Here is a 27,097-nt window from a genome sequence, read left to right on the forward strand (position 1 = left end):
GCACAGTTTAGAAAAAGCATTTTTGAAACTAAACACATTTGCAGTGAACGTAAAACTCACTTAAGGAATCTAAATATTGAGACAGCATACAAAATGCATGCAGTAGTTTGGCAGCACGTGTAAGACATCCCTAAAGATCAAGCAGCCTGTTGTCTCCTGGTACTCTGAGCTTCTGGAGATGTCAGACGCTTGCCACAGCCTCTGCTGTAGCTTCTCCGTATAAAGTGAGAAAGGGTGGCTGGGGCAAAACAGAGCCCAGCAGCTGGCCCCAGGCTCAGGGCACAGGCTGGGTGCTCACGCTGCTGATGGCTATAACCATGGCCAGGGGGTGTTTCTGCCACGTTTTTATGGAGTTTTTGTCTCGGGACCCTCCTCACTTCTCTCTACATGCTGGTCTACAGGAAAACAGCCAGGGATGAATCTAGCCTAAAGCCGGTATTTCCCTGCTATGCCCCAACCCCGGCAGCAGGGCAGTCTCTCTGTTCAGATCCACCAAGTCATGTCTCTTCCAAGGCAGCAGGGCAGGCGATACAAGCAGCACTCAATGGACAGTGCTATGCAAAGGTACGCTGGCTGTGTTTTCCTTTGGCAAAGGATCATCTCTCTGCTGTATCTGACCTTGCCCATACGTTCTCAGATCATCTTTAAGAAAATGGGAGACCTATGTGCAGATACTTGCTCAAAGAAAGGGAAGGAAGGAACACATACATACTGTTTTGCATTGATGTGCCATTGGAAAGTAAAGATGCGTTCAGTAAAATAGCTCAGGTGTGCACATCCTGAAAGAAATAACTTTGACTTGCTTGGGTGCTACCCTGGACTTCTGCCTCGGGGACAAAGCCAGCTATTGTAATATCCCTGACAGAAACGCATAAGTTTGTGGGGCAATGCAGTGTTTGGTGGGATGTGCTTACTGCTGCGATAGAAACACCTCTTCGGTGCATGCTACTACTTGTAAAAAGTTTGCTCGTAGGCTGATAAACATGGGAAACCAAAACGTTCATGGTCAGGACAGCCTATGTGGTGCAGGGCATGGCAGCGTGAGCATCCAGTGTGTGCCTTGAGCCTGCGGTCAGCTGCTAGGCTCTGCTTTTGCCCCAGCCACCCTGCTGGGAGGGCCTGAAGGGAGTCAAGGTCTTGTCAACAGTAGGTGATGCTTCGTGACTGGCATCTGGAGGCAGGGCGAGCCTCTCGTTTCATCCAGGCCACCATGCTTTTGTCAGATGTCACAACACACAGTCGGCCATTACTGAGCCGTATTTGGGCTTGGAGGGGTTCCCCTGAGCAGCCGAGCGCCCTGCAGCGCTGCGTTGGGACCAGGCTTACGTCACAAGAAACCGCAAATAGTAGTTTTGGCATCTCCCTCTTGGTGCACTGAGTCACGGGAGTGAGCTGCTGCCAGCAGCCAGTTGCCTGTGGAGAAACCAGCCTCTCCCACGTTTGGCACTCTGTTCATTTCTTGTTAGGTGGGGTAAATATTAACCCTTAGCTGGAAACGGGGATATTGCAAATAGTCTGTTGCAGCCAGTGCCTAGCCCTCCGGAGGGCTTGCACAACTAACTGGTGTCTCTCCACACGGACCTGTTGCTGCTGATGGGTATAACCACGGCCAGTGGTTATACTGCCACGTTTTTAGGGAGTTTTTTGTTTCAGGACCCTCCCCACTTCTTTCTACACGCTGGCTTGTGGGAATATAGCGAGGGATGAATCTAGCCTAAAGCTGGCAGCTGCAGTCAAGTGTGCGAAGGCAGGAGAACAAAAGCCTGGTGGTTTTCCTACACACAAAATCTCTGGGAAATCTCTGCCCTTAGGCAGTTAGACCAACACTCCTGGTGCTGAGGTTTGGTCTCTCATTTCCAGCTAAACAGCAATTGCTTTTAACACAGAAAGCTGAGATATTCTGCTAAGTGCAGAATGGCTTTTTTTTAAAGAAAAGTGGAAAAGAGGGCAAAATTGGATGGAAAAGCTGAAAGGGTGGCATAATTCCTGCAAGTGCAGAAAGGTTACTAGGGGAGGAAAAGGTTAGATACGATTGTTGCTTTTGCCACTTTCACAATATCTGTACCAGGACAAATCATCAGACTTCTTGACTCCTCTTTCCTTGCAATGGGAAGATGGTGCCTGCTTGGCTTCGTCAAGTGCTTTGAGATCCGTGAGTGAACTGTGGTCCGTAACTGACTCTTGTCTGCTTTCAATAATACTGTGGTTACCTCTTGGTTATCCTTGTTCCTGCAAGGGGATAATCTGACTCTCAGTTTCTTCTGTGGCAGGTGCAGGTACAAACTCGCAGTTAAGGTGGAAGTAAGGGATGGCGCTGAAGGATTAAAAAGCTCAGCTCCGACACGTCTTAGGGAGCCTTCCCTTTGGCACATGAGGACTCATAGTTCAAGTTTAAATAGGCTGGAGTCATAAACAAAAGGGAAAATAAGAGGGTGGTTTTAATAAATTTCCTCCATTCCAAAGCAGCAACAAGCGTATGAATTTGGAATCAGCCCCTCGACACACAAGACCTGAGTGGCAACTTTATGTGACTGGCCAAGAGGGGTCCTCTCTGATGGCCCACAAGCTTGTGATCCCTGGCTGGAGTGCAGAGCAAAGCTCTCGTCTAAATCCACCCACGCGCAGTCACATTCGGGTTTCTAACCAGAAACTTCATCCAGACCGAAGCACGTCACAAATAATACAGAACTCCCAAGGAACTGTCTGTCTGACCTGCTTGGAAATTAGTCCTGGTGTAGGATGTGGGACATGATGTTTTACATACAGATTTGCAGTGGTGTGGCTTCTAATGTGGCTGGTTGTACTGGAATAAAGATAACCTATAGAAATGAGCCAAACCCCACTATAAAGTACTTTTTATCAGTAAAAACCATGTGTGTGCTTGGGGGTGGGGATGGTATGTTTTTTAATGCATCATTATGAAATAATAGTGAACTGCGTGTAGACGTGGCCTAAAAAAAATGAAGAATCCTAGGCTAGCTTTCCATCTGTACTTTCTGAAGTGTCTTTTGGGTTATTAAAACCCTGGGCTATATTAAATGATTTTAAAGATAGAAGCTTGTTGTTATGAAGCCACTTGAGATATTGTAGAATGTGGCTGCAGAGCTATGCAAATTGGAGTAATTTCCATTTGACATATGCACTGTAATTATTGAAAGCTTTTTTCAAATTTATTTTTTATGTCTGCTGAAGTTAATTCACAATCTCCTCTTAACATTGGCAATTATAATTATTCGTTAAGAGCAAATCCTTGCTAACAAAAATCCAGTTTTCTTTAGCCTGCAGCTTTTCTTTTGATTTCATGATGAGGTACTGTTAATCAGAGGAACCAGTGCTGGCCTCTTAGTATCCAGCAGGGCAGAAAAACACTGCAGTCGGAAAAAGAAATGCAATTAATTAGCCTAAGCTTCTTTCTAGCATCCCAACCCTGGGCCTCCTGAGTTGCTGTGTTTGAGTGGAGAGGTGCTCGGTGGGAAGATCAATCAGAGTTAGCATCTCAATAGGACTTAACAGTGAAAACCGTCTGTGCCCACTGTGATATTTCTCCTCCTGCGTTCTTGCTCATTCTTCTTCTGTAGGGGCTACAGGTAGAAAATTGCATGTATTTGGGGAAAACAGCGTTATTAGGTTGAAAAAAAAATATCTTTCTAGGGCTGTTTTGCATAGAATCTGAGCCAAATCTGTGACTGAAAAATGCAGTAGTTGAAGGGCTTTAGGCTTCTAGCTGCATACTGTCGTTCAGAAATAAAGCGATTCTTATTCACTTGAAAATGCCTCGTCCTTTCTGCCCTCCTTTTCCTTGGAGATCAGTGTGTTACGCAGCTTATGAAAGGAAACAAAAGTGCAAGTGCTTTTTAAGAATTACTGACCTACTTTACAGGTGTTTTATTCTTCATTGAATCAGATATGTACCTGCAAGAGTGTAGGTGGATAAAAATTACATTTCTTTCACCCGCTGCAGCACAGGTCAAATGCAGGGGAGCTCTCCTCTTTAAGTTTCTACCCCTTGAATATTACTTCAGCTTCTCCTGGGGCTTCAGAGGGATAACATCCGAATATAGCCTTGCAGCAAGCTCAGAGCAGCATAAGGTACGGCAGCCTGGGCTGCACTTCGCCCGTAGCAGAAGATCTGTCTGAAGGTGGCACAGTGAGAGGAACTACCCACATTGACCCGTCTTTCCAGTCCAGGCGTCCAGCACGTACATGGTAAAACAAAGCCCGTTGCAAACAGGGGCTCATTTTCCACTGTGTGCTTGTGGAGCATCTAGCACAAGAGGGTCCTGGGATTACAGTACAAATGCATCCAGGCATTGAGGTTGCTGAAGAACATGTCAAGTTGGGCTACCATAATTGACTAGATCCAGCCTACTGAACATAATGGGGAAACGTTCCAGTGTTGACGTGTTTTCTGGCAGATTTTCAGAGGTGGGGATGAGTTCCCAGTCTCTATTAGAGCAAACTGTGGAAAAGCATAGTGAAATATGGCTTCAGCTGCTATGGTAGTGTAGCTGTGTCTTGTCCAGTGCACACTTAACCAGCGTGAGCGTGAATGGCCTTTTCCAAGAAACTCTTCCGTGAGGATTAGTGTGTGGACTGACTGCAGACAGGGCAATCTGGCATCCAGGCAAATTGCACTTGATGAGTTATTGCTATCTGAGTCAGCTGGCTGGGCTGCCGCTGAGTCCTTGGCTCTTGTGTAAGCTCTGCAGTCTGGGGAGAAATTAATCAAGCATCCATGTTTCTTACGGACCCAGGGTTGGAGCCAGGGAAGCACGATGTCAGTGTCTCGCATAGTTAGAATTGCTGATTCACTTTGATCCATTCTCGCTGCTGCTTTTCAGAATGGGGTTATGGCTTCTCTTTAGTGGCACTTAGCTCTCGCTGACAGGAATAAAATACTACCCAAGAAAGTATACCAATTCTAAGTCTACTGCCTTTTTGTGTGGGAGGGACTTTATAATTTATTTAAAAATTTCTCAAAGAATCTGAGAATTATGAAGTAGTGTCGGATGAGAAGTTAACAAAAGTGCAGTTAGTTTAAATCACAGTTTGCTTGTCATCTATTCACTGTTGTTCCGTTGACTGTGTTGCTCGAAGAGCCAGACCAGTGGCTAGTGTGACTGCTTTAATTAATGGGATTACAGCTGAGGTAAACTTGACCTGAAGCTTGCTAAGGCCTCCCTGGAAAACTCCGTTATCAGAATTCTCATTAACTTCAAAATGGGAATGGGACTGGACGGAAGGAACCAGCCCCAGTACTGGCTAGGATAGAGCTGTGCTACTCAACATTGACTCAGAGAGGTTGGGGTTTCTATTTTGGCTTGATAGCATCCCAACAAAAGGATTTCATTATGGTCAGCATTTTAATTAAACTGGCTTGATTTTCTTATGTGGGCCAAGCTAACTTATTTTCTTCACCTGTGTGTTCTGTGGTCCTGTCCTTGCTGTTCTTGGCAAGATGTAAAAACCACCACTGGTCTGAGCAGAGGACTTAGACTGTGAAGCGGAAATGAGAAGCCATGAAGAATCAAGCCGTGGTCTTATCTGTAAATAGTCTTAGGGAAACTTCGATGATCTAAGCAGGTGGGAAAACTGTCCTGCAGACTTACCGTTTGTGAATATGCTTTTGTAGTCTCCCAGATGCTGGTGAAATGGCATACCAGAAATGAGCAGATAGAAAAGGCAGCCTTGAGCCCCTTGGGTGAAGTTGGGAGGTTGGTCCCACTCACCTGTTTCATCTTGACGCCTTTTGCTTCCCGACTTTTCTCTTCCTCTCTGCTGCGGCCTTTCTTGAGGGTGGAGCAGTCATGTCAGCCTCTCCAGTCCTGCCGCTGATGCCACTCAGTGAGCAGAGAGGGGACCTGCTAACACGAGTGTGAAACCACTGAGAGAATGTTCTCCTCCTCAAGGCGTGTTGTGCAACCTGGCGTTCGTCCATCCCTGCGTAACTTCGCATCGCTCCGGAAAATCTGGTTCCACCGCTATGCACAGCCTTATGGGCTCTAGTAGGGTTTGCCTAATAATTACAAGTTTGCATTTCCAATTGCTGCAGCTGTAGAGAGAAGATGTGATTTATGGTGTGATCCTGCACGCAGGGACACATAGACTGTGCATACACACACTACCGAATGAAAAGAATGAACTGCTCACCTCCACCTGCCACGTACTTGTATTTAGGTATGCGAAAGGGGCTCTTTCTCACATTCCTTCCTCTGCATGTGTGTGCGTCTGTCTGTATATGCTTATACACTAAAGTCAAAATTGGGGGGGTGTGTGTGCAGTTTTCAGATGTGTCCAGTTATGTTGGTGCATCCCAGTCCATAGTTGAGTGCTTTGGAGTCCGTAGTCAGTACAGTATTTGGGAAGGTGAGTAATGATTTTAGAATTCATTTTAACTACTCGTATCAGAAAATTAGGTCAAATGCATGCTCCATTCATCCAGAACTGCAGGGGTGACACACATTTTCTGCAGCACAGAGATACTTCAGACTTCACTGGGCAGGAAAAGAAGCAGAAATACTTGAGCTGAAAATATTGCAGAGAAATAAGGTTAGGAAAAATGTTTGGAGCGGAGTCTGGGTTAAGTAGGTAGCGAAGCTGATACTTCATATCGTCACGTAGGAAGGCTCATACTAGAAACTGCAGTGCATCTCATACAAACTGATAGTATCACTGAATGTTTGCTGAAGAAAAACAATCCTGAAATAGGAAGTACAGGGAGAGTACAGGGTTTGCTGCTCTGCATGGTGATGCTATGTGAGATACAGATAGGGATCTGACACTACTACTTGTAGGGTTGGGGTTTTTTGTCTGAAGACTTGGATTTCCTGTCACTTTCCCTGTCACTTGGCTGGTGAGATGTAATTTTTCAATGTTCATAAAGCTTCGTGAATCCTGCACAAACCTGCTAAACTAATGGCTGCATTAATTACTCACCAGCATTAGTCTGATGTTTATCTTTTGCCAGTTTTTCATTCAGTACCCGATTACAACTTGCTAGTTTTACTGGGGATAGAAAGGGTAAGCAAGAGAAACATAAAGAAAATTAACTCTAATTATCAGCCATAAATTTATCTGACTCAGTAAGCATAAACAATTCTGTGATGGAAAGGCAAGCTGAAAGAAAATTGAATTGCCTGATTTCCTAATCCTCCCAAAGCCTTTACAACAGCTGGGCATTTAGTTGTTGTCAGCTAACACAAAAAGAAACATATTTAAATACGGATAATAATGCCTCAGGAGAATAGAGATCGACCATAGGCTGTGATTGCCCTGTGATTTCATTACTGTGGAAAAGAAAGGTATTAAAATATACTGGACTGATGGCGTGCACTTTGCTCTAGAAGTTGAATAGCGGGATTGAGAGTGATTGGAACAAATAAAGGACCAAATACAGAGATTTTCACTGAGTCTTTTATTTAGTCCTAAAACAATTAAAATCCCATTGAAATTAATGAGTGTTTGCTTGAATAAGGTCTGAGTACAATGGTTTTCTTTTCTCAGTTTATCTGAGTACGTAGTGCTTTTTTTCTTTCACAGGGAAGTACTCAGCGGGGATGTGACCCTCCAGTTTTGATGGGGATTTGAAGATATAAAAATTGAATAGAAATTAGGGAAAGCCAGCATGGTTTGTCCCATATACTTTTTCCCAAGAGCATATGAGAGCATGGAAAGCATCCAAGCAGGGCTCCAGGAATGTAAGTCTGAGCATGTTTCAGATGCCTGAACAGATAATCTCAAGCTGGGACCCCGAAGCATTTCCTTCTGGTGTGCAAGAGGCTGGTTTGTCAGGGTCTATTTGCACCTTCTCTCCATTCCCAGCAGTTAGAGGCTTTTAAATAGTTAAAGAAATACTAAGTGCTTCATTTATTTCAGTCTCCAGTGTTGTTATTTGCATAAGTGCCTACAGACAAGAGATCAGAATGACATGCCAGGTGGGCTATAAACCAAGCATCGAACTCTAGCCCGTGTTAGGAAAGGGCTAGGGAATTTTGCTTTGCCTTGCAAAGCGTGCTGGTGTGCATAGTAACCCAAGACTTGGTGGATTTCCTTGCTCTCAAGCATATTGCCTATGGATTCAGTGATGCAGATGCTTTATAGTCCCAAATCAAAAGCCCCAACTAGCCACACTAACAGAATAAGCAATCAAAAATTTGTATGGACTTAATTAGAAAAGTTACCTTCAAGTCAGCACATTGTCAAAATCATATGGATACGTATGGTCTTTGCAGAAGAGGTCATCTACCACAGAATCATAGAATATCTCAAGTTGAAAGGGATCCATAAGGATCATCAAGTCCAACTCCCTGCTCCTTGCAGGACTACCTAAAACTTTATGACGCAACCCCCAGTTCATCCTCAAGCACCAAAGGACTGCATCTATTTCAAAGCACCTTGAATACTGCTACAGCAGCATTTATACCCACAGCAACAGTAACATATGCACAGACATGGCCCCGCTCCATAACCCTAATGACTACCTCTGTGCAAATATAAGTTAGCGGCAATATTCATATGTAATGAAAATTGATATCATCATTACAGTCTTCTCTCATCTTGATGAACCGTCCTGGTTCTGCTTAGATGGCACTTTATTACCTGCAGGCATCGTTATAAATTCTTGGAGTCAGCAGGGGTATTTTCCCAGCCTAGGCACCACACCTCAGCAGCTATCTACAAAGAACCCAGCATCTCATTTTTTATTTCCAGACAAACCAGTTCCCTGTTTTTCCGTTTCCGTGAATGGTATTACAGACCGCTAACCCAGCTGAAATCGCTTCTGTGAGCTCACAGCTCATATTCACCTTTGTTGGTGAATTCACCTTTGTTGGGCCTGCTTGCAGTTCTCCCACTGTTTGCGAGAGCTGCGTGTATCTTGCTAGCGGGGTGACACCTAAGCTGTCGATGGAGATGCCGCTCTATATGTCACTAGCGGCAGGGTGCCTTTGCAGCGTTTCTTTTCCTCGTGCAGCTAGTCACTTGAGTGAACTTCGGTTTAGCCTACAGGCCAGCCAAGGCAGGGGCAGTCACAAGCAGCTTTTTTCCCCCGTGCATTTGAATGTTTAGGGTTTTGTTTTGAAAGCAGTTGTGTGGAAAAGAGGTTACATCAGCGAGGATAAATCAGCCTAAAAAATTGAATCACGGTGTGATGCACCAGGGCCAGAAGTCGGTGCATGAACTGAAACCCTCGCTTTACTCGTGGTGTGTACAGTTTGGGCATGTGCGTGTTTACTGTATAGAATTTTTCACCTAATATTTGTGAAGTGCGTCTCATCCCAGTTGACTCTAAAACATAGCAGTGCGTGTGTTCTTTTACTTCAAAATATTTTGATGCAGAGGAAGAGATGCAGGGTTTGTAAAATCTGTATAAGCCATTGATTTGCTGTGGCCAAATGAGCTGTTCCTTGTCAGCAGGGCGGTGTATTACTCCCTGTGTGCATTCGCCGTCTGCTTCAGCTGTGAAGGAAAATATGTTCCTTCAGTCGCTGTTATTTTCCTTCACACTTAGAGCAGACTAGGAATACACACATGCCCTGTTAATATGAATCAGTTCATGAGCTATGACTCATTATGCTATAGCAATGTGATTTTTTGCAACAGCTATACATATCTGTGATTAACAAAGATTGCCTTGGCCAATGTTAGAGCTGTGACTAATGCCAATCTTGTTAGGCATTCATCATCCAGATTTATCTCCTTGTCAAAAGTTTTGTTAAATAAGGTTTCCTCAAAGAAACATTGTCTTGCCATCAGTTTTTCCCTGGCAGACGTATTGATTGAAATAAACGCGTTTTTCATGCCACGCAAGGAACTGAGTGACAGATCGTGCACTGAATACAATAAATACAACCATTGTTCTTATTGTTACTATAATTATTACTGTATCGCAGTATCGACAGCAGCAGCATCTAATAATAGCAGAGACACCTCTATATAGTAATAAGAAATCCTCATCCTGCGTGAGCAGGTTTTCCAGTCACCTGAGTGATTGTTTTTATGAGATAGCCCAGAAATCGCTCCTCATTTCCCAGGGCAGAGCAGCCTTCTATCAGGCTTTCCACTCCTCCTGCTAGAAATGTACATATCCCTATTTACTTAGATCATTTTCTGAGGGATTCAAAAGCTTTTCATCACTATGCAGTATGTGATTCGCGCATCTCCACGTGTAATGCATCAGAAAATAATAGCAGCCCCATGGAATAGCCTGTCCCAGTATTACATATTACATTTCTCTATCCTGGTGTACCTATCAGGCAATAGCTTAACTCACACACGTGTCACCATTTGTGATGTTTTTGTACATGCTTTTTTCCATCATCCCTCCCTCCTGTCCAGTCTCTGGGTACAGAAGGGTGCGTGTTTTCTCTGAAATCTGTTTCATTCTCCTCCGTTGTTATTTTTTTCTGCATAAAAGATGCTAGCAGGACTCACAAGAATATTGGACTGAAAGGGAGCCTTTTAGGATGGGCCTTTGAGCTTTGGGGAAGTTGCCGATACCATTAGGGCTTGCAGTGCAGCTCCTGGAGCGGCAGGAGCTCCTCTGGGCTGTTTGCACCAGCACCTTCCAGTGTCCTCCTTTCCCCTTGTAGCACTCTTCCTTCCCGTTCCCCCTCCTCTCCACTTCTCCATTCCCTCATCCACCTTCACGCTTTCCTCTGCTGCACCCCGTGCCGCTGCTTGCTCATCTGGAGTGACTCCAGAAACACCCCCCATGGCCTCCTTGGGTTCCCCCAGGAGCCCCAGGACTATGGGCTTCACCTGGGTCTTCCCGATGCCCAGGTTGCCAAGTCCCTTCCCACTGCTCCAGCACCCAGATGAGCTTCATATTAATGAGCACGATATCCCTCTAGGCCTTACAGCAGTTTTTTGGCAAGACAGCCAAACAAAAGAAGCACTTTTTGGTGAGACAACTGTTTGGAAACGGTGCCTGGGGGCCGGGGCATTGCCTGCTGCTGACAGCAAGGGGCCAAAGTATCCTTGTAGTCATCATCTGCAGCTGAGCGGGCAAGGAGCCATTCGTGGAGCTGTAATGAAGAGGGGGGTACTGCTCACCAAGTAATATTGCACTGATTGAAAAGCAGATCAGAAGATCATGATTTATGGTGCTGAAGATTTGTGGCTTATCGTGCATGTAGCAGGCTAAACTGACTGTACGATTGCTCTATCTCTGAGAGACTGAAGAGCCACCCCAGCTATCAAAACTTAAAATAAATGAGCAGTGGCTGTATGAGCTAGTGCCTTCAAATACTGTATTTGCATACAATTTCCAAAAGGCATTCCCAGCGTTGCTTCTCTCTCTCCTTGCTACACGTCTGCTAGAAGTACAGAGTAACACCGAACTGGATTGTTCCAGCTCCACACAAAAGGGACCAGGACTGTGAGATTATCATAAAGACAGTTCTGAAACAGCAAAAATAGTGCTTTTTGCTGTTTCACAAAAACCTGCTTTTAGCTCTGTGGGTCTTCCCTGCAGTCAACAGTTCAGCGCAGTTACAGCTCAGATCACTTTTATTTTCTTCTGGGTTTCTTAGGGAGTGATGAATTTGGAAGGGAAAGAGAACTCTTCATTACCAACCCCTGTTTTTGTTCAGAGTCTTCAAGTGTTGCCATGAGTCAGTGTAGATAACTGATTTTTTTTTTTGAGGTCTTGGCTAAATTACAGGCTCCAAATGTTCTATCATTTGCAAATTTGAAAGAACAGGATAGAAGGGAATGGTTCTAACAGCTATGAGGATTTCTGAAGTCATTATTACTGAGGGAAAAAAACAATTCTGGATGTTTTTGCATATAGGTATACACCAGAATTTGAAGAAATGGAAAGACATTTTCTGAATATCCGATGGGGTTGCAGCGGTACCATCCGCTAACCTGATTAGTATCGCAAACAGATCTCTGCCTCGTACGGGAATGTGCAAAATACACAGTTCTACTGATACTCAGCTTATATGAGACATCAATTTAGCTGTAGGGAACCACGTGCTGGCTCCTGGTGCTTAATGTAGTTTCTGAGCAAAACCACAGGGTTGACAATGTGTGCGTGACAACGTGCAGAAGAGCAAATTGCTATTTAAATGAGAGGTAGTGACTTTTGATTTAAGCCATTTGTTTTGACTATGTTTTATGATACATTCCTCAGGAAAGGTCTTCCATCAGTATGGCCAAACTGACTGGTTTGCAGCAAAATATAGCCTTGTAACTAAACTTGCTACTTTTTGTTTGTTTACCTGGGTACATTTATAAGAGTAGCTGTACATCTTATAAATAAAAGTGCTGAATATCTCAGCTTATTTTTTCAGCATTACAATGGTGGACAAATATGAATGAGATACTCCTCATTCATGCGTTAGATGACATTATTTTGTATTTGCAAACCATGTCAAGCTGCATTAGGACGGAAACCGTGATCTGATTACAACTACTAATATGTGTACTAATAATACAGCACATATCATTGCAACGTGCCTTACAAGCTGTGAACAGAACTGCGTGCCAAAGATGATTTCCCCTCTGATTCTGCACAGGATCCAAAGGCAACAACAAGCAGCTGCAACCGTCACAATCTGAGAAGAAAAATTTGCCCACATTTTATTTATTGTAACCATATTAATGGTAATGTGGATTGTCACCATTTGGAATGTAATTTTGTATTAGCTTCTTTTAAAAAAAAATAAAAAAGAGCCTAAAATCCGATATAAATGTTTAAAATCATCCATTTGAAATAACGTGGTAAGCATGCTCTTCCACCCCTCCTGTTTTTGTTGAAACTCTCAGACTATTCTTTAAGTGTTGACAGCTCATCTTTAGCTTTAGAAATGTATTTTTTGCTGACTAATTTAGCTTCGTGCACTAAAACCTTATTTTGCCCTTTCTCTCACCCCACTCCCCCCAACCAAGAGCAATAGGTAGCGACTGCTAACAAATGAATCTTTCCGGTGCCAGTGAAGCTTTTGATTATATGCCCAGATTCCAAATCCCTTTTGGATTTTCTTGTGAATAGGAGGAGGAGAAAATACCATATTGGGGCCTCATGCCCTGAGCTGAGCAGATAGAGGACTAGTCTTACTTCAGTTCAATAATGGACACTTCTTTTTAAATTAGTTGGAGTTTTTTATGTGACAATATTTCTCTCCTTATTTTAAACAATCAGAGCAGATGGAAAAAAAAAGGCTGACATTGCAGGTTTCAGAACCGATGAAGCCTGTGCCGGTTACAGCTGCTCTACCCTCCCTGCACTGTGGGCCCAGGAGGTCTGCTCGGTTTTAGGCTGTGCATCACAGGAAAGTTACAGGGACAAACAGTCTTGGGCTGCTGGTAGCCAAGGTGCTAGAGCTGCCTGTAAAATGAAGGGCTGCAGACGCCAGGCATTTCAAAACCATGAGTTAAATTCTTACTTTAGCTCCTTACTCTTCCCCTGCATTTACGTGGAAAAAATTGTAGATACTTCTACCCTGGACTGTATCTACTCGCCACTCACATCTGGACTGTTTGGCTTTCAAAATTATCTCCACGTCACAAGGGCTTCCTTTTTCTAAAATGAAGGCTGAAGTTTCCAAACAAATCACATGACGTCCTGAGAAAAATAATTACTGTGAGGTGGGTGACAAGCCATTAGATCGTGGTTACAATTTGACTTTCCAGCATAAGGTGGTAGAGAAATCCTCACTCGAGTGTTAGCGTCAATGACAGTATAGCCAATTTTTTTCTATTTGCTCAGCTGCTTCTAGAGAGTTGGTTAGACATCTACTTCTTCAGAGAAGATCAGTGTTCTTAACCTTCTTAAAATAAATGCAGATTGGTATCTAAGTTGCTGAGGTTTGGCTTGGGGGATATACTGAGAAGTGAGAAGACACCAGTGTTAGTAGTGGTTTTGTGATGTGGATCTGCTCTGGAAGCGTTGATTCATTTTAAAGAGGAACCAGGCAGTCGTCAGATGCGGCCATCTTTCAGTCGTTAGCAACCAAACCTAGAAGTCAGTTCTCTTGTGTCAATTTGCTCACACTCATGTGCTTTCACATTCTTAAGGACTGCTAGAGCAAGTTATACTGAAGTCATTGGCCTAGGGATCTGGTCTGTCTCATAGATGGACATCTTCCAGATCCACCATTATGTGTTTTTTCCTGTTTTCCTGCTGGGGGGAGAAGATAGAGGGGTTCAGGGAAGCCGACCTGTTGGGTATATTGTGGTTGCCACCTCATGGCCCCACACCTGTGGGCACAGGTGGCTCACCAGCACCATGGCACGGCGCCTGTTAATGTAGGTTTTTTGTGTTTCTGTCCATCTGTTCCTGGAGCGGTGGGTCACGGAGCGGGTCCCAGGCTGAAGCCCTGCATGGCAGCTGTGGGTGGACTCCACAGAGTCAACTTGCGCTCCCGGGAGCTTTGCTAGGAGATGTGTTACCCCACTTCAGCTTTGGACTGGGGCTGGCCGGGAGTGAGCTTCATCTATTCCATGCCAGGTCAGAGAAATCCCACGCCACGTCACGTCACTTACCACCTGGCTGGCACCGCTCTGTCTCTTTTTGAAGCACAGCCAAGCAGAGAGACTGGGGCGAAGGCTGTGTGAGCCCTCAAAAACACCTGTGTGTCCTTAAATTATTTTTCTACTTCATTTTACCTAAGAACTCAAGAAATCAGTGCTCAGAAGTTGCCTGGTTGAGAACTGTAGCACCGTAGACCAGATTTCTTGATGCATGTAGAAGGGGTGTGTTATCATTTCGTACAATGAGATGCATTTGCCTCTATTGCTTATCGCCACAGACAAATATATTGCACTTTTCTGCCGGAACGAGCTGACGGTGCTGCCCTGCTTTTATGTAATTAATGAAGTCTTTGCTGTCTGCTGTGGTGTGATTTTCAAAGATGTGCGAAGTGGCAAAACACAGTGATAGAATCACAAGCGGTAACAGTTGATTCTTTCTTGGGGAGTCTTGTCCAAAAGACAGGCTTAGTTGCTAGCCCCAGGCCAGGAGAAGGGGGTCAGTGCCCAGCGAATCCCCCCGCAGCACCTGCAGTCATGGCAGGCCTTTGCGTGAGCCTCCCCGCGTTGGGAAGGGAGGTTTTCCTCGCACGCCGCCCTCTGCTCTGCCGGCCGCTGCTTCAGAGAACGGCTCCACGGGAAGGTGCCTTTTTTCCTTCTCCTTTTGGGAAGGGAGCAGAGCGGGGAGAGCAGAAAACGATGGTGTTTTGATCCTCCTGTTTCTTATTCCAGTTGCATAAACACACCAGAGTATTTCTCTAAATTAAATTAAGCAAACCTTTCATGTTCTCTCCCTGCTCCGAGAAAGCTAATGTGGCTGCTTGCAGATTTGCAGCTACACAGAAGACAAAGAATCTGCAGTGTGCACAGACTCGAGTGCTGAGCAGTGTCATGCACGAGCTTTAATAGAGTATAAAAGCTTTCTGGGCACCAAGGGAAAATCCGTCTAAATCCCTGACAGGGATGAGAGCACAGCGTGTATTGTCAGCGTATGCACAGAGACGGGAAGGCTTTCAAAACATTTGCATTTTGGATTTGCTGTAATTAAAAGGTTTCAACCAAAATCCAAAAAGATTGAAAAGGTGTAAGGAGTAAGCATAAGACTTCACCTTTTCCCTGTCTCCATACAAATATTTAGGGTTCTTCCCTTTTCTATGCCCGTGTGCCTGACTTACACTGATCCTAATGGCAGTTTCTCTTGAATGTAAGGGATGTAAAACCCCATAGGCTTCTCTTTCATATTTATAATCATCATTTGGCACTCAGATTGCGACAGTCCCAAGTGTTCCCTGCCCCACTTGGTGAAGGACTGACCACCACTGTGCACGGAACTGAACACCCAGCAAAAAGATTGTCCCCGGGCTGCAATTCCTAATGAAAGCAGACCCTCTTCCTCACGAGCACGTGTAGAGCTGCGTATCTTGAGAGATTAGTGCTTGCACAGACCCCAGATAACATGTGACAGGCGCCTGTGAGGCAGAACGAGGGAAGCTGAACTGGAGCAGAAGACGATGCTTGTGAATCAGCGGTGAGCAGGTCGGAGGATGACGCAGTACCTATGGGTTCTTTGGGGGGAAAATGATTATTTCGGGAAGATTTGACTGTGAGCAAGTTTTGTCTAAGATTTCCTTATTTTGATAACTGATTTGCCAGACTAAAATCTCTCTGCAAAGAGTGTGTGTAACTCAAGGGGGGCTATTATATTAGTGATCTGTATGAAGTGGCAGAGCTGGAGCTACCAGTTAGAGCAATATAGGGCAGGCGGATGAATGCTTTCTCCAATATCAAACAGACACAGAAAAAAAATTATTCAGGAGCAGAAAAAGAAGTGCTATATGGTTGAACGTGTCAACTAGGTCACCAGTAGCAGTCTGTAAAGATGAGAGAGAAAAGTGAGAAGGGAAGATGATGGCCCCTGAAGAGAGGATTCCTGCCTAATATAAGAGGAAAATGAGTACGTCTCTACTTACCTGATTAAGTAGAAGGTAAATAGGAGCAAGCTGAAGGAAGATCTTTCCCTTCTTGGCTGTTAACTAGATGTGACTGCCACTTCAGTGGTGACAGCCCTCCCTCCAGTTTCAGCTACTCAAATAGCAGCAGACAAAGACTGGGAATAGGCAGTGTGGATAAGCTGGTTACTGAATGTTTGGACTGTGACCCCCTTCTTCTTCCAGTCAGGCTGTTAAATATTCATGTAAGTGGGCTCAGACAGATCCCTGCCATCTGTCTGTATTTATAGACTTCATCCAAACAGCTCCAAAACATGTAAAATTTTATCCTCACAATAGCTCTTTAAAGAAAAAAGGATTTCTCACCTATCTGAAGGGAAAAGGAATCAAAACACAAAGCGATTTAAGGAGTAACCAGATTTATTCATCTCGACTCCAGCAGACAGGCTCCAAATTCAGCTCTTTTAAGTGCCCGGCCCAGCTATAGCCCGAGGCTGTCAAGGCAAAGATCGTATTTAGAGCTATAAGGTGTTGTATAGCTCACCTAATACTGCTCATTAAGCGTAAAAAAAATCTTTGTATGTAACTAAAAAGGAAACTGGAGATTCTGTCACTCCATGTGTGTACGGGTACAGAATGAAAGTATTTGACGAGGAGAAATCAATAATAAAACCATTATTTCAGCATCTCAGCCTGCCCTGCATTCAGTTGCACACCTTGATGGCCAGATAAAACAGGACTGTCACGCAAGCTTCAGTAAACAGTGTGCCCATATGGGCAATTCTGTGAAGGAACAGATTGTCACAGCTACATCTGACCTGTTTTAGAGCAGTTGTGGTTCTCCCTTGGCACCATGGATGCACTGTTGACATTTCAGCAGAGCCGCTTCAGAAAAAATGAGTGCCATTGTCAGAATAGTGTGGGATTTTATGAGTGAGAAGCAATTCCTGCATTTTAAATCAAGCAACAAGCCCAGTACTTCTCCCTCTCTCCAGGCAGAGCCTCTTAAACAGTCTGAACAGGAAAGATGAAGGGACAAGAGCATTGAGAAGACAAGCCCAGACTTTTCAGTGTACCTACGTTAAGTTACTGTGTACTTGTGGTCGTGTTACTCATATGCTTCAGGGATTTGAATCTGAAGCTCAGATTCAGCTCTCAGCAGCCCACACACAGGCAGATTATCACAGGAGAGACGTCTCTGAGATGGCTGAGTGGGGGTGGTTGGTGTCGTACCTGCTGCCAGAAGGTGGCAAATGTGGGGTAGCAGTCCACCTCACCTTAGCTTACTTTCTTATCTGTGCAGGCCCTCACCTTCGTGCTATTTTTAGGCATGAGTGCCTTTTGAAAATATAAAGGGGTACATTGTCACTGTGGTGCTTCTTACGTGCATTTTGGAAACATGCCAGAGAGGATCTTAGTTGCCTTTAACACCATATTGAAATGCTTTCTTCTTTCAAGGATCTTTCTTCTTGGCTCAGTCTTTAAGAATAGCCTTGAGGCTTTCAGCTCACTCAATCGATATATTTTTGTTGATGATTTTTTTTTTAAACTATTTTTCAGGCATTGGAAAAAATGTCATCTGTGACCGAACGGCGACTCCCCTGGATGCCTTTAGGATGATGACCGCGGCTCATTATTACCCAAAGCTCATGAGCATCATGGGGAATGTTTTGCGCTTCCTGCCCGCCTTCGTGAAGATGAAGCAGCTGATCCAGGAGGGTTACGTAGGGGAGCTGCTGGTGTGCGAGGTACAGGTTCACAGCGGGAGCCTGCTAGGGAAGAAGTACAATTGGAGCTGTGATGACCTGATGGGAGGTGGGGGCTTGCACTCGGTTGGCACCTACATCATCGACCTCCTGACCTTCCTCACCAGCCAGAAGGCTGTGAAGGTGCACGGGTTGCTCAAGACCTTCGTGAAGCAGACGGACCACATCAAGGGGATACGACAGATCACCAGCGACGACTTCTGTACGTTTCAGATGGTCCTGGAAGGCGGTGTGTGCTGCACGGTGACGCTCAACTTCAACGTCCCGGGCGAATTCAAACAAGACATTATTGTGGTGGGTTCGGCAGGACGGCTGATTGTAATAGGCACTGATCTCTACGGACAGAGCAACAGCTCTCCTCAGCAGGAGCTCCTGCTGAAGGACTCCACGCCAGTCAGCAACTCCTTACTTCCGGAGAAAGCCTTCAGTGACATCCCATCCCCTTACCTCCGGGGCACCATTAAGATGGTTCAAGCTGTCCGGCAGGCATTTGAGGACCAGGACGACAGGAGGACCTGGGACGGGAGGCCCCTCACAATGGCTGCCACTTTTGATGACTGTCTGTATGCCCTGTGTGTGGTGGACACCATTAAAAAGTCAAACCAGTTGGGGGAGTGGCAGAACATTTCAATCATGACCGAGGAGCCAGAACTGAGCCCGGCATATTTAATCAGCGAAGCCATGCGGAAGAGCAGGATGTCTCTGTACTGCTAGCTCCTCTCAGCTCCTAGGAAAGAATAGGAACCAGACAGCTCTTAAAGGAAATGGTAATTCAGCCCCTGTGAAGGGCCTGGGCATCTTAGAAACAGCTGAGGATATGGGAGAAGGAAATACGATGTTTGGATCAACTAAATCTGTCGGTGGCTAAATGCCAAAGTGATAAGGTCCTTAGAAATGCCCAAAACAGATAGGAGACTTAAGAGCTGACATAACGTTAACTGTTTTAATAACAGTATTAGCTGGCTGATAGGAAAGATATATCATGGACTCATCTCCTGCTTGCAGGTGCTTTAGATTATCCAATTGTGTTTACTGTGAAAGGTTGGGAAGATCCTTTTAGATTTTCCTTACCTACCAGAGGGCTGTGAAGGTACTGTCATGTCATTAAATTTTCTGTAGTGTCTGACATGAATGGTTCCTACCATGACAGCTGACACCGCCGTGTTGTAGTACTACACCTCTAACCAACACACAGAATAATAGGACTTGGTGGGAAAGTGTTGCGTGATATGGAAAATCTTGGCAGCTCACTTTTCATATAGCTTGTTAGGAGCTTCTCTGTGTTGGTTTAGCGAGTTGTTTTTTTTAGTTTGTTTTGTTTTGTTTTATTTAAAGCACAATTAAGTAGGAAAATGTGTGTTTTTTAAAACAAAGCAGTCCTCAACCGCAGTGTATATGCCCCAGTATCGGGGGAGGGAGGGTCTTCTGTGAGCTCCCGGTCAGCTTCAGTGTTAACTGCACAGATTTGCTGATTAAAATGGGTTGTGCAAAACCTTCATGGATGGCAAGTGGCACGACACAGTAGTGATAGTGGGTTTTGTTACACAGCTGAACTCAGGCTAGTCTTATGAAGGTTTACACACAAGTTCCTGTGTCTGGGACTGACTTTTGAGTGAATTCGTCGTGTGTTTTGGTTTTAGGTGGAAAACAGTAGAAATCTAACCCGAAACCATATGATGCTTAGAACGGGTGCTGTTCTTTTAAACCTTTGTGAACTCGCACTTGAGAGATGCGTACCGACAATTAATTTCATATCGCTCAAGGCAGAAGCTTTCACTTCCACCAAGTGGTGGGTGTGAGTGAAAAACAAAGGGATGAGAAAATTTCCCGTCCATTTCCAACGAAAAAGATTAGATAAAGGCCCCCACCTCTTCACCTCCTTAAAGTGGCTGGCTACTGGTACTGTAGTAATCATTCCCTGTTATCAGTGCAGGGGTGGACAAACTCTTTTGATATGTTTGTCGTGTTCTTGTTAATATTTTCGATTACAGTCTTGAAATAATATATTCTTTTGAGAATATATTCTTGAAACAATATAGTGACAGGCACATGAATTACCCCAGTAAACAGGGATACTGCTTTTCTGCATAAAGCTGCTCCAGTGCTTATATGTTTACAGTGCTACGTCCTCAGATAGGAAGAAAGTAGAACACAAGCATATAGCACTAAATTATATTAAACTTGAGAAAAACCTTTTCAGGGTTTTTTGTTAATTTTGACTAGGGGAAAGAAGAGAACGTTTGGATGAGCAGTAAATTAAAAGAGAAAATATGACCCTCTTTCTCAAGGCTATCGCATTAGTGTTGCCATTTTAGGTTAAAAAGAGAACTGTCAGATTAATTTAGATTTTTTAAAAAGCACATGCAGTTTTGCTATTTTTAGGAGCGCTAAGGGCTTCTCTAGGGCTTCTCCTACAAATGACTCCGTCTGATTGCTGTATGCTCCTGCCTGTCCTATACCCAGTTTGAGAGCTTCATGGTTTTGAACAGGAGGGCATCAATAGGGTGGTTTATCTCATCTGACTTTAGCCAGATGAAAGTCAAGTGTCTTGTCCTGATGCGCTGCGCAAGGACACGGTAGTCAATACGGAGCGAGGTCTCCAAAGGCTGACTCGGTTAATCCTAAAATTAATACAGAAGGAGGTGCTCATTGGAAATTCCTGTCCTCCTCCTTTGCAGAGAATCTTGGCTTCTAAATTTTTAGGTGGCTAAAGTTAGGAAACTTGACTCCCACCGCAAAATTATTAATGTGTGTGCTCAATTTTTGAAGAGCGTACTTGTGACCTTTCATGAAATATTCCCCAAAGTGTAACAGTGTGACTGGTGAAGGAATAACGTAATACTGCAAAACCACACCCAAATGGAGAATTGTTTCTATCCATGTTGTTTTGCCAGTCCTAGCAACTGTCTCTGGGGCTGACCACTTCTGCTAAGACCTCGGGCAAGCTTTCATCATTCCTTTTTGAAAGCAGCCCTTGCCAAGTTTGGATGTTTTTCCTAAAAATGGATTTCTCTGAGAATTCCTGAGGTAGTGCCAACAGGAATTTCCTATTATAATTGTCATGGTATACCATGCTATCCAGTTCCTGCCCTGAAAAAATACACAGAGAAATACAGAAGAGAGAATTCGATCAAGAAATCATCTCTCTCTTTCTCCTGAAAAATGGAATTATCCCCAAGGGGATCAAGAGAGTTTTCATATAGTAAGGCAAAAGCCATTTATTGAAATTAGTGGATAGTTCAAGTCATGAACGCAAGCCTGGTGGATAATTAACCATGTCTAGTTAAACATCATCCAAAACTGGAACTAAATTGGACGAAAACATTTGTGACTCTTGCTTCTTAATGGTTTGACCATTGTGCTGGAATTGCTGTTCATGTCTTTGCACCTCGTTTTGGTTCACAAATGTTGACAGTTTTTCCTATCTGTATTTTCTTTTTTTTTTTTCTGTGTCTTTCTGGGTTTTGTGATGCCAGCTGGAAGAAGATATGCTGGAATCCTGTTCCCGCCCCTGCAGTGAACAGTCCTGTCCCTGCAGTGAACAGTCCTGTCATGGTTTAACCCCAGCTGGCAGCTAGGACCACATAGCCGCTCCTGCAGTTCTCCCCCTTTTCCCCTAGAAAGGCAGGAAGAAGAGGGAGAAAAGGGTGGGTGGGGGGGTGGGAAAAGCCTTGTGGGTTGAGATAAGGACAGTTTAATAGAACAATAAAAGAAAAGGGAAAATAACCATAATAATAATAATAATGGTAAATGAATACACAAGATAAACCAATGCAACACAAGTCACTCTCACCACCCAGTGAACTGGTTGCTCAGCCCATCCGGATTCCTGCCCTCCCCGGCCAACCTCCATTTATAGACCGCACATGACGTCTACGGTACAGAATATTCCACTGGCCATTCCATTGTTCTGTCTAGGCTCCTTCTCAGCTTCTGTGGGAAGCTGAAAAAAGTCCTTGAATAGCATAAACATCACCTAGCAACAACTAAAAAAATACGCATTATTGACGTTCCTTCCATACCAAATCTGAAACACAGCAACCACTAGAAAGAAAATTAGCTCTATCCCAGCTGAAACCAGGACACGTCCCCAGGCGAGACACAGTATATATTGATAGCACTGCTGAGCTCCACCTTTCTGTCCCAGATCCAAAGGTTTGGGTGACAGGCATTATCCATCCCCTGTGCAGACTTACTGATGCAGGTAGTGCTGCATAGCAGAAAGAAAATCTAATGCTTTGGTTACGTAGCCATCTGATGCTAGTGTTAGTACTGGCTTGCAAATGGGTTCAATCCTGTACAGCTCGTTGTGGGACCACAGTGCTGGCCCCAGAGAGGCAGCCAGAATGAGCAGGGGTGGGGGTGGGACCTCCTCTTCTGACAGCAACAGAGACCTTACGCTAGATTTAGGTGAAGTCATTGCTGAACGGGGAAGACAGCAGTAACGGCATACGTTCCGGACTGTATGACAGTTTTTCCATTCTCTAGGAGGTGAAGGTGCTGTAATGTCAAGTGTAAAGATACTAAACTTCCACCTGCCTTAGAAGAGGAAGGAATTTGGTTTATTTATAGAATATATAGTACTATTCTGATCAATTGTTACTTTACAGTCTGGGATATTTCTTGGCAGCATCAAGCCCTCTGCTATTTTGGTGTAGTTGAAAGTACATTGAATTGCCCTAAGTAGCCTCCGGAGTTCATGCTGGGTTTAAGAATTTGGGCAGCAGATAGCAGAGATGGACTTGATTGAACTCAAAAGCGGTACCACACCAGGAAACGTGTATTTGGAATTGCACTTTTAATGCTGTTCTTGAATGCTGTGCCACAAGGTTTGAGATGTATGCTGCTAGAGCTGGTGCAGGCCTAATAGCCAAACTGCGGCTACTGCTGGAATTTAGTTCCAGCTACTGCTGGAACAAGCTCCAAATGAGCTTGTTCATACACTAGGTAGGAAATGTTCGTTCCTCTTTCCCAGGGCTGCTGTTGGAGAGGCTCTTTCCTTTGCCATCAACCTGTGCGCAGAGGATACTGAACGTTATGGTCTGTTGCCAAAGACAAAGAGAGCCAAAGGGGAGAGCCCAGGTGAAATGCTCTGCTGCTCTGCAGGGGTCTGTTCCAAGGCTGGGGCGGTCAGCTGGGAGACAGTGTCTTATTTTCCATGGGAATTGCAGTGGGGTCCACACCAGGGGTAGGGCAACCCTATGCTGGGCAACTGAAGTCCTTCCATGTGCCCAAAGAGAGAGTGGTGGCTGCAGCAGGGAGTGACAGGGAGGTGTGCCTGCAGTCTGGTACCTGCAATGCCTGCGCCAACAGGCAGAATATGGTGGTCACACGAAGGGTGAGGGCTGCACCTCCCAGGGGTGACAGCAGCAGCCTTGCTCCACCACTGTGTTTGGGAGCCCGAGAAGGGACCCTGCCCTTTGGGAAGCACCATCCGTCCTCTACTCCTGCTAGATCCGTGCACATCCTCAGCGCTGAACTCAATGAAGTCCTTACATGGAGGCATAAGAACTCTGCAACATCTTGGGGTTTCCTATATCTAATATCATGCATGCGTTAAATTAGCAGTACTTTAGCGGTGTAGTTAGAAAATACCAACTAGAGATGATACATCCTTATCCGTGCAGCCAATATGGCAGAGAATCAGGACATGCATAGATGAGTTTAGGCTGAGGATGGGCTGCTGCGGAGCTCTTCCTTTGCTTTGGCTGAAAGCATGAGCACTTCCTGCCCAGCCAGCACAGGGCAGTCAGAGGCACTCTCCACTTTGTACTTCGTGTTTCCTTCTTTTGGATAGCTTTCGAATCAGTGACAAGTGAACAGCTGTCCTGGAAGTTCAGCCATTCAAAAAAGGATGCTTTTCTGCTGCACGTGGTCACAGCGCAAGGACAATTCATTTTCTCTGTTACCTTGTTTATTTCTGTGTCCATACAAATGTGGAAAAGACCCAGACAATTTAAAATGACTCATTTATCTACCAAAAAAAAAAAAAAAGCAGATTTTATTTAATGAGTAAAGGTAAAGATAGTATCTTCATAGTGTCTTTGCGGAGATTCAGAAATTACTGATGACAGAATTTCTTGTTGCTGAGAATTTTTAGATTTGACTTTTATCTATTGCCTTCAGTATAAAATACCACAAATTAGCAAGTCCCTTCACTGTTAAGTTCTGTATTTACGAGGGTTTGAAAGCACCCAGCAGACCTTTGGCTTCGGGCAGATAATCAACACGGTGGTGTGATGTTCCAGTGGCCCAGCGATGTACCCTTAAGTACATATGAAACTCAGCACTGGACTGTTTGACCTCTGCGGTGCTCTCTGCGTATCTAGGACTAGTTGGGAAATGTCAGGATTGTTCAGGATAGCAGCTTCTTGCTGTTGTTGTTGTTGAAGTTGTTACTTGTGGGAAGCAAAGTTTGTAAATTTTAGAGACGAAGTATAATCGGCAGTCTTATCTGCTTTAAAATTTCCTCTCTCTTGAGCTGCTGGATGAAGTCTGTCCAAGAAAAATAATTTCCCCTTCAACAATAACTGCCCACTTCCATTTGCTCATGAAAAGAAGAAATTTTAAGTAGACGGGACTAAACATAATGCTGCATTCATGAACCAATGTCATAACCTCATGACTTACTGAGCGTATGAAGCCAGAGCCCAGGCAAGTAATGACTTTTTCAAAGCTGCCAAATCAAAGCCATGGGGTTGGGGAATGAAGGGTATCAGCTTAGGTCAAACTGAAATAGCTTTTATTCAGCATTTTTGGTTAAATGAATAAACAGAATGGCTATGGTCTGTCCAAAACTGAACGCAAAACATGTTTGTAGAAGGTCTTTTTTTTTTTTTCCTTTGGGATCGAGTTCTGTTTTTAAAGAATGCTGGTTTTTAATGAAAAGTTAAAAAAAATCCATCTTGTATTATGTTTTCGCATGTGTGAAATTGACTGTTTGGAGTTGGGTGTGAGTTCTTTTGGTTGGCTTTTTTTTTTTTTTTTTTTGTAAGTTCATACTTTAAAAAATCCCATCCATTAGGTTTAAGGCCGTTCAGTGAATTAAGCTGCCCTTGGGCAGGTTTGGCTCTGAACCTGCATCCTCGCAGTGTTGCGCAGTGACCCCATTTCTAGCATCTGAATTTGGCCATCTGGGTTTCATTTGTGTCTCCTTGTGGTGGTGGGAAAACCGGTTCGTTACATGGCGTTGGCAACAGATAATCAAGACACTTTTTGCAGCAGTGCCAGCCATCGTCTTTAAAAGCACTTAACTCCATTAACTTGTTTACCGTGGTTATTTATGACCTTCCAGCCATGTGCTGGCCGTTGCTTCTTTTTCTTTTTACACCAGCCGGCAGACTCGCTTCCCTCCCCTTTCTGTTTCTCATTCCATTGGCAGCCAGGAGGCGAGTCTCCCTTCTTTCCCACCGAGCTCGCGCTCGGTCTGCGTTACGCACGGCATACGGGGTGGCTAACCTACAACCTGAAGTAACTTTTAACACAGATTCATTAAAGAATGTGTTAACACCACAACTGCTCCAGTACGTGGCGTACCGACTGCCCAGCCGGGGCAGGAATCGGAGCTCCCTGCTATGCTGTGCTTCACAAGCGACACTCACCGTTTCTCTCTGATTTGATTTTGCAAATGAGAATATGTTCAGTTTGTTGCTGTGTCAATATTGAGTATATATTTATTGTTTTTCAGACATACATACATATATATAAATGCTATATATATATAATGTCAACGCATGGACATATGTACAGTAGATATTTTAAAGAGCTATTTATCAAGAAAAGTAAGTGTTATAAGTAAACAGAGTTTATATTTTATATATTATGTAGATAGCAAAAAAAAAGTGGTTAAATTATAGTAGGACTTTTGGGGGCGGCGGGGGGGGTGGGTTGGAGAAACGGGCAAGGGCTGGTTCTAGCATTTTAAATAGCCAAACTACTTTGTACGGACGCTGCCTGCTGTGCCTCTCGGCTGCAATATCTGTTTGTTTCTTCTTCTGGAAGATGATGTGCATTGTTACTTTTACATTGCTTGGGGAATGTAGTTAGTTTATTCTCAGCCAACTGGTATGTGCTGCTTAAAACATGGTTTCCTGCTGTTCTGCATATTTGCATTGATGGAATAAAAGGATCTTAACTGGCAAATAAAGACGTAAAAGGATGTGACCTCAGCTGTCTGTTGTTTTTCCCCACACTTGTATTGGGGCGGGAGGGTAATAACCTGGTTTCTGGCCGGCTTGTTAAGTTCAACACATTGGAGTAAAATATATGGGCTTTGTGCTTGGGGGTGGGGATTGTGACGGAAAGAGAGAAAGAGGAAGGTTTAACATTAGGCTATTTGAAGGTTTAATGTTATGACAAGGACTGAACTAATGCCTCCTGGAGTGACGTGTCCTGAGGAGACAGTTTTGGTGCCAAAGGATGTGAGTATGTCCAGTGGCACAGCAAGACAGGGGCGTTGGACATCCCTGCTGAGCACAGCCTGGAGATCCTTTCTCCTGGATTTCCTTTTGCTCCTAGATTCTTTTTCTCCTTTCTCCAGCACAGCCTGGAGATTCTCTTCCTACCTCCCCACTGGTGTCCTGGGATGCCTTTGCCTTCCCTGTCCTCAGCTCCCTCCAGTGACATCCCCATGCCTACACGATCCTTGCTCCCATCTGCCAGGAGCTGTCATGTCTTTCCTGTTTACCCTCCTGCTCCTTTTCTCCCTTATATGTTGAATGTCTCACCAGCCTCATAAGGAGCTTGTTAATCCAGCCCCTCTGGTGCTGGAGAAAACCTCCCTTGAGTACAAAGCAGAAGATAATACGAAGCAGTGGGAGATTCTAGGCTCGGAGGAAAGATTTATTGCCTCTGTGATTGATTCCTAAAAAGGACAGAGCATTTCCTATGTCGCTTTTTCTGTTTTAC

The 27,097-nt window shown here is 44.4% G+C and overlaps 1 protein-coding gene across 1 annotated transcript in view; it reads left to right on the forward strand.

Annotated features, from left to right (window-relative positions):
* Nucleotides 1-24,894, forward strand: part of GFOD1 (Gfo/Idh/MocA-like oxidoreductase domain containing 1) — a 73,728-nt gene extending 48,834 nt beyond the window's left edge. The window contains exon 2 of the mRNA XM_063325896.1: nucleotides 17,985-24,894. Coding sequence (XP_063181966.1) covers nucleotides 17,985-18,904 — 920 coding nt within the window. The 3' untranslated portion in view covers nucleotides 18,905-24,894. The remainder of the gene's footprint in view (nucleotides 1-17,984) is intronic.
* Nucleotides 24,895-27,097: the final 2,203 nt, after the last annotated feature.

Source organism: Chroicocephalus ridibundus, chromosome 2 (assembly GCF_963924245.1).
Source record: "Chroicocephalus ridibundus chromosome 2, bChrRid1.1, whole genome shotgun sequence".
Classification (NCBI taxonomy): Eukaryota; Metazoa; Chordata; class Aves; order Charadriiformes; family Laridae; genus Chroicocephalus; species Chroicocephalus ridibundus.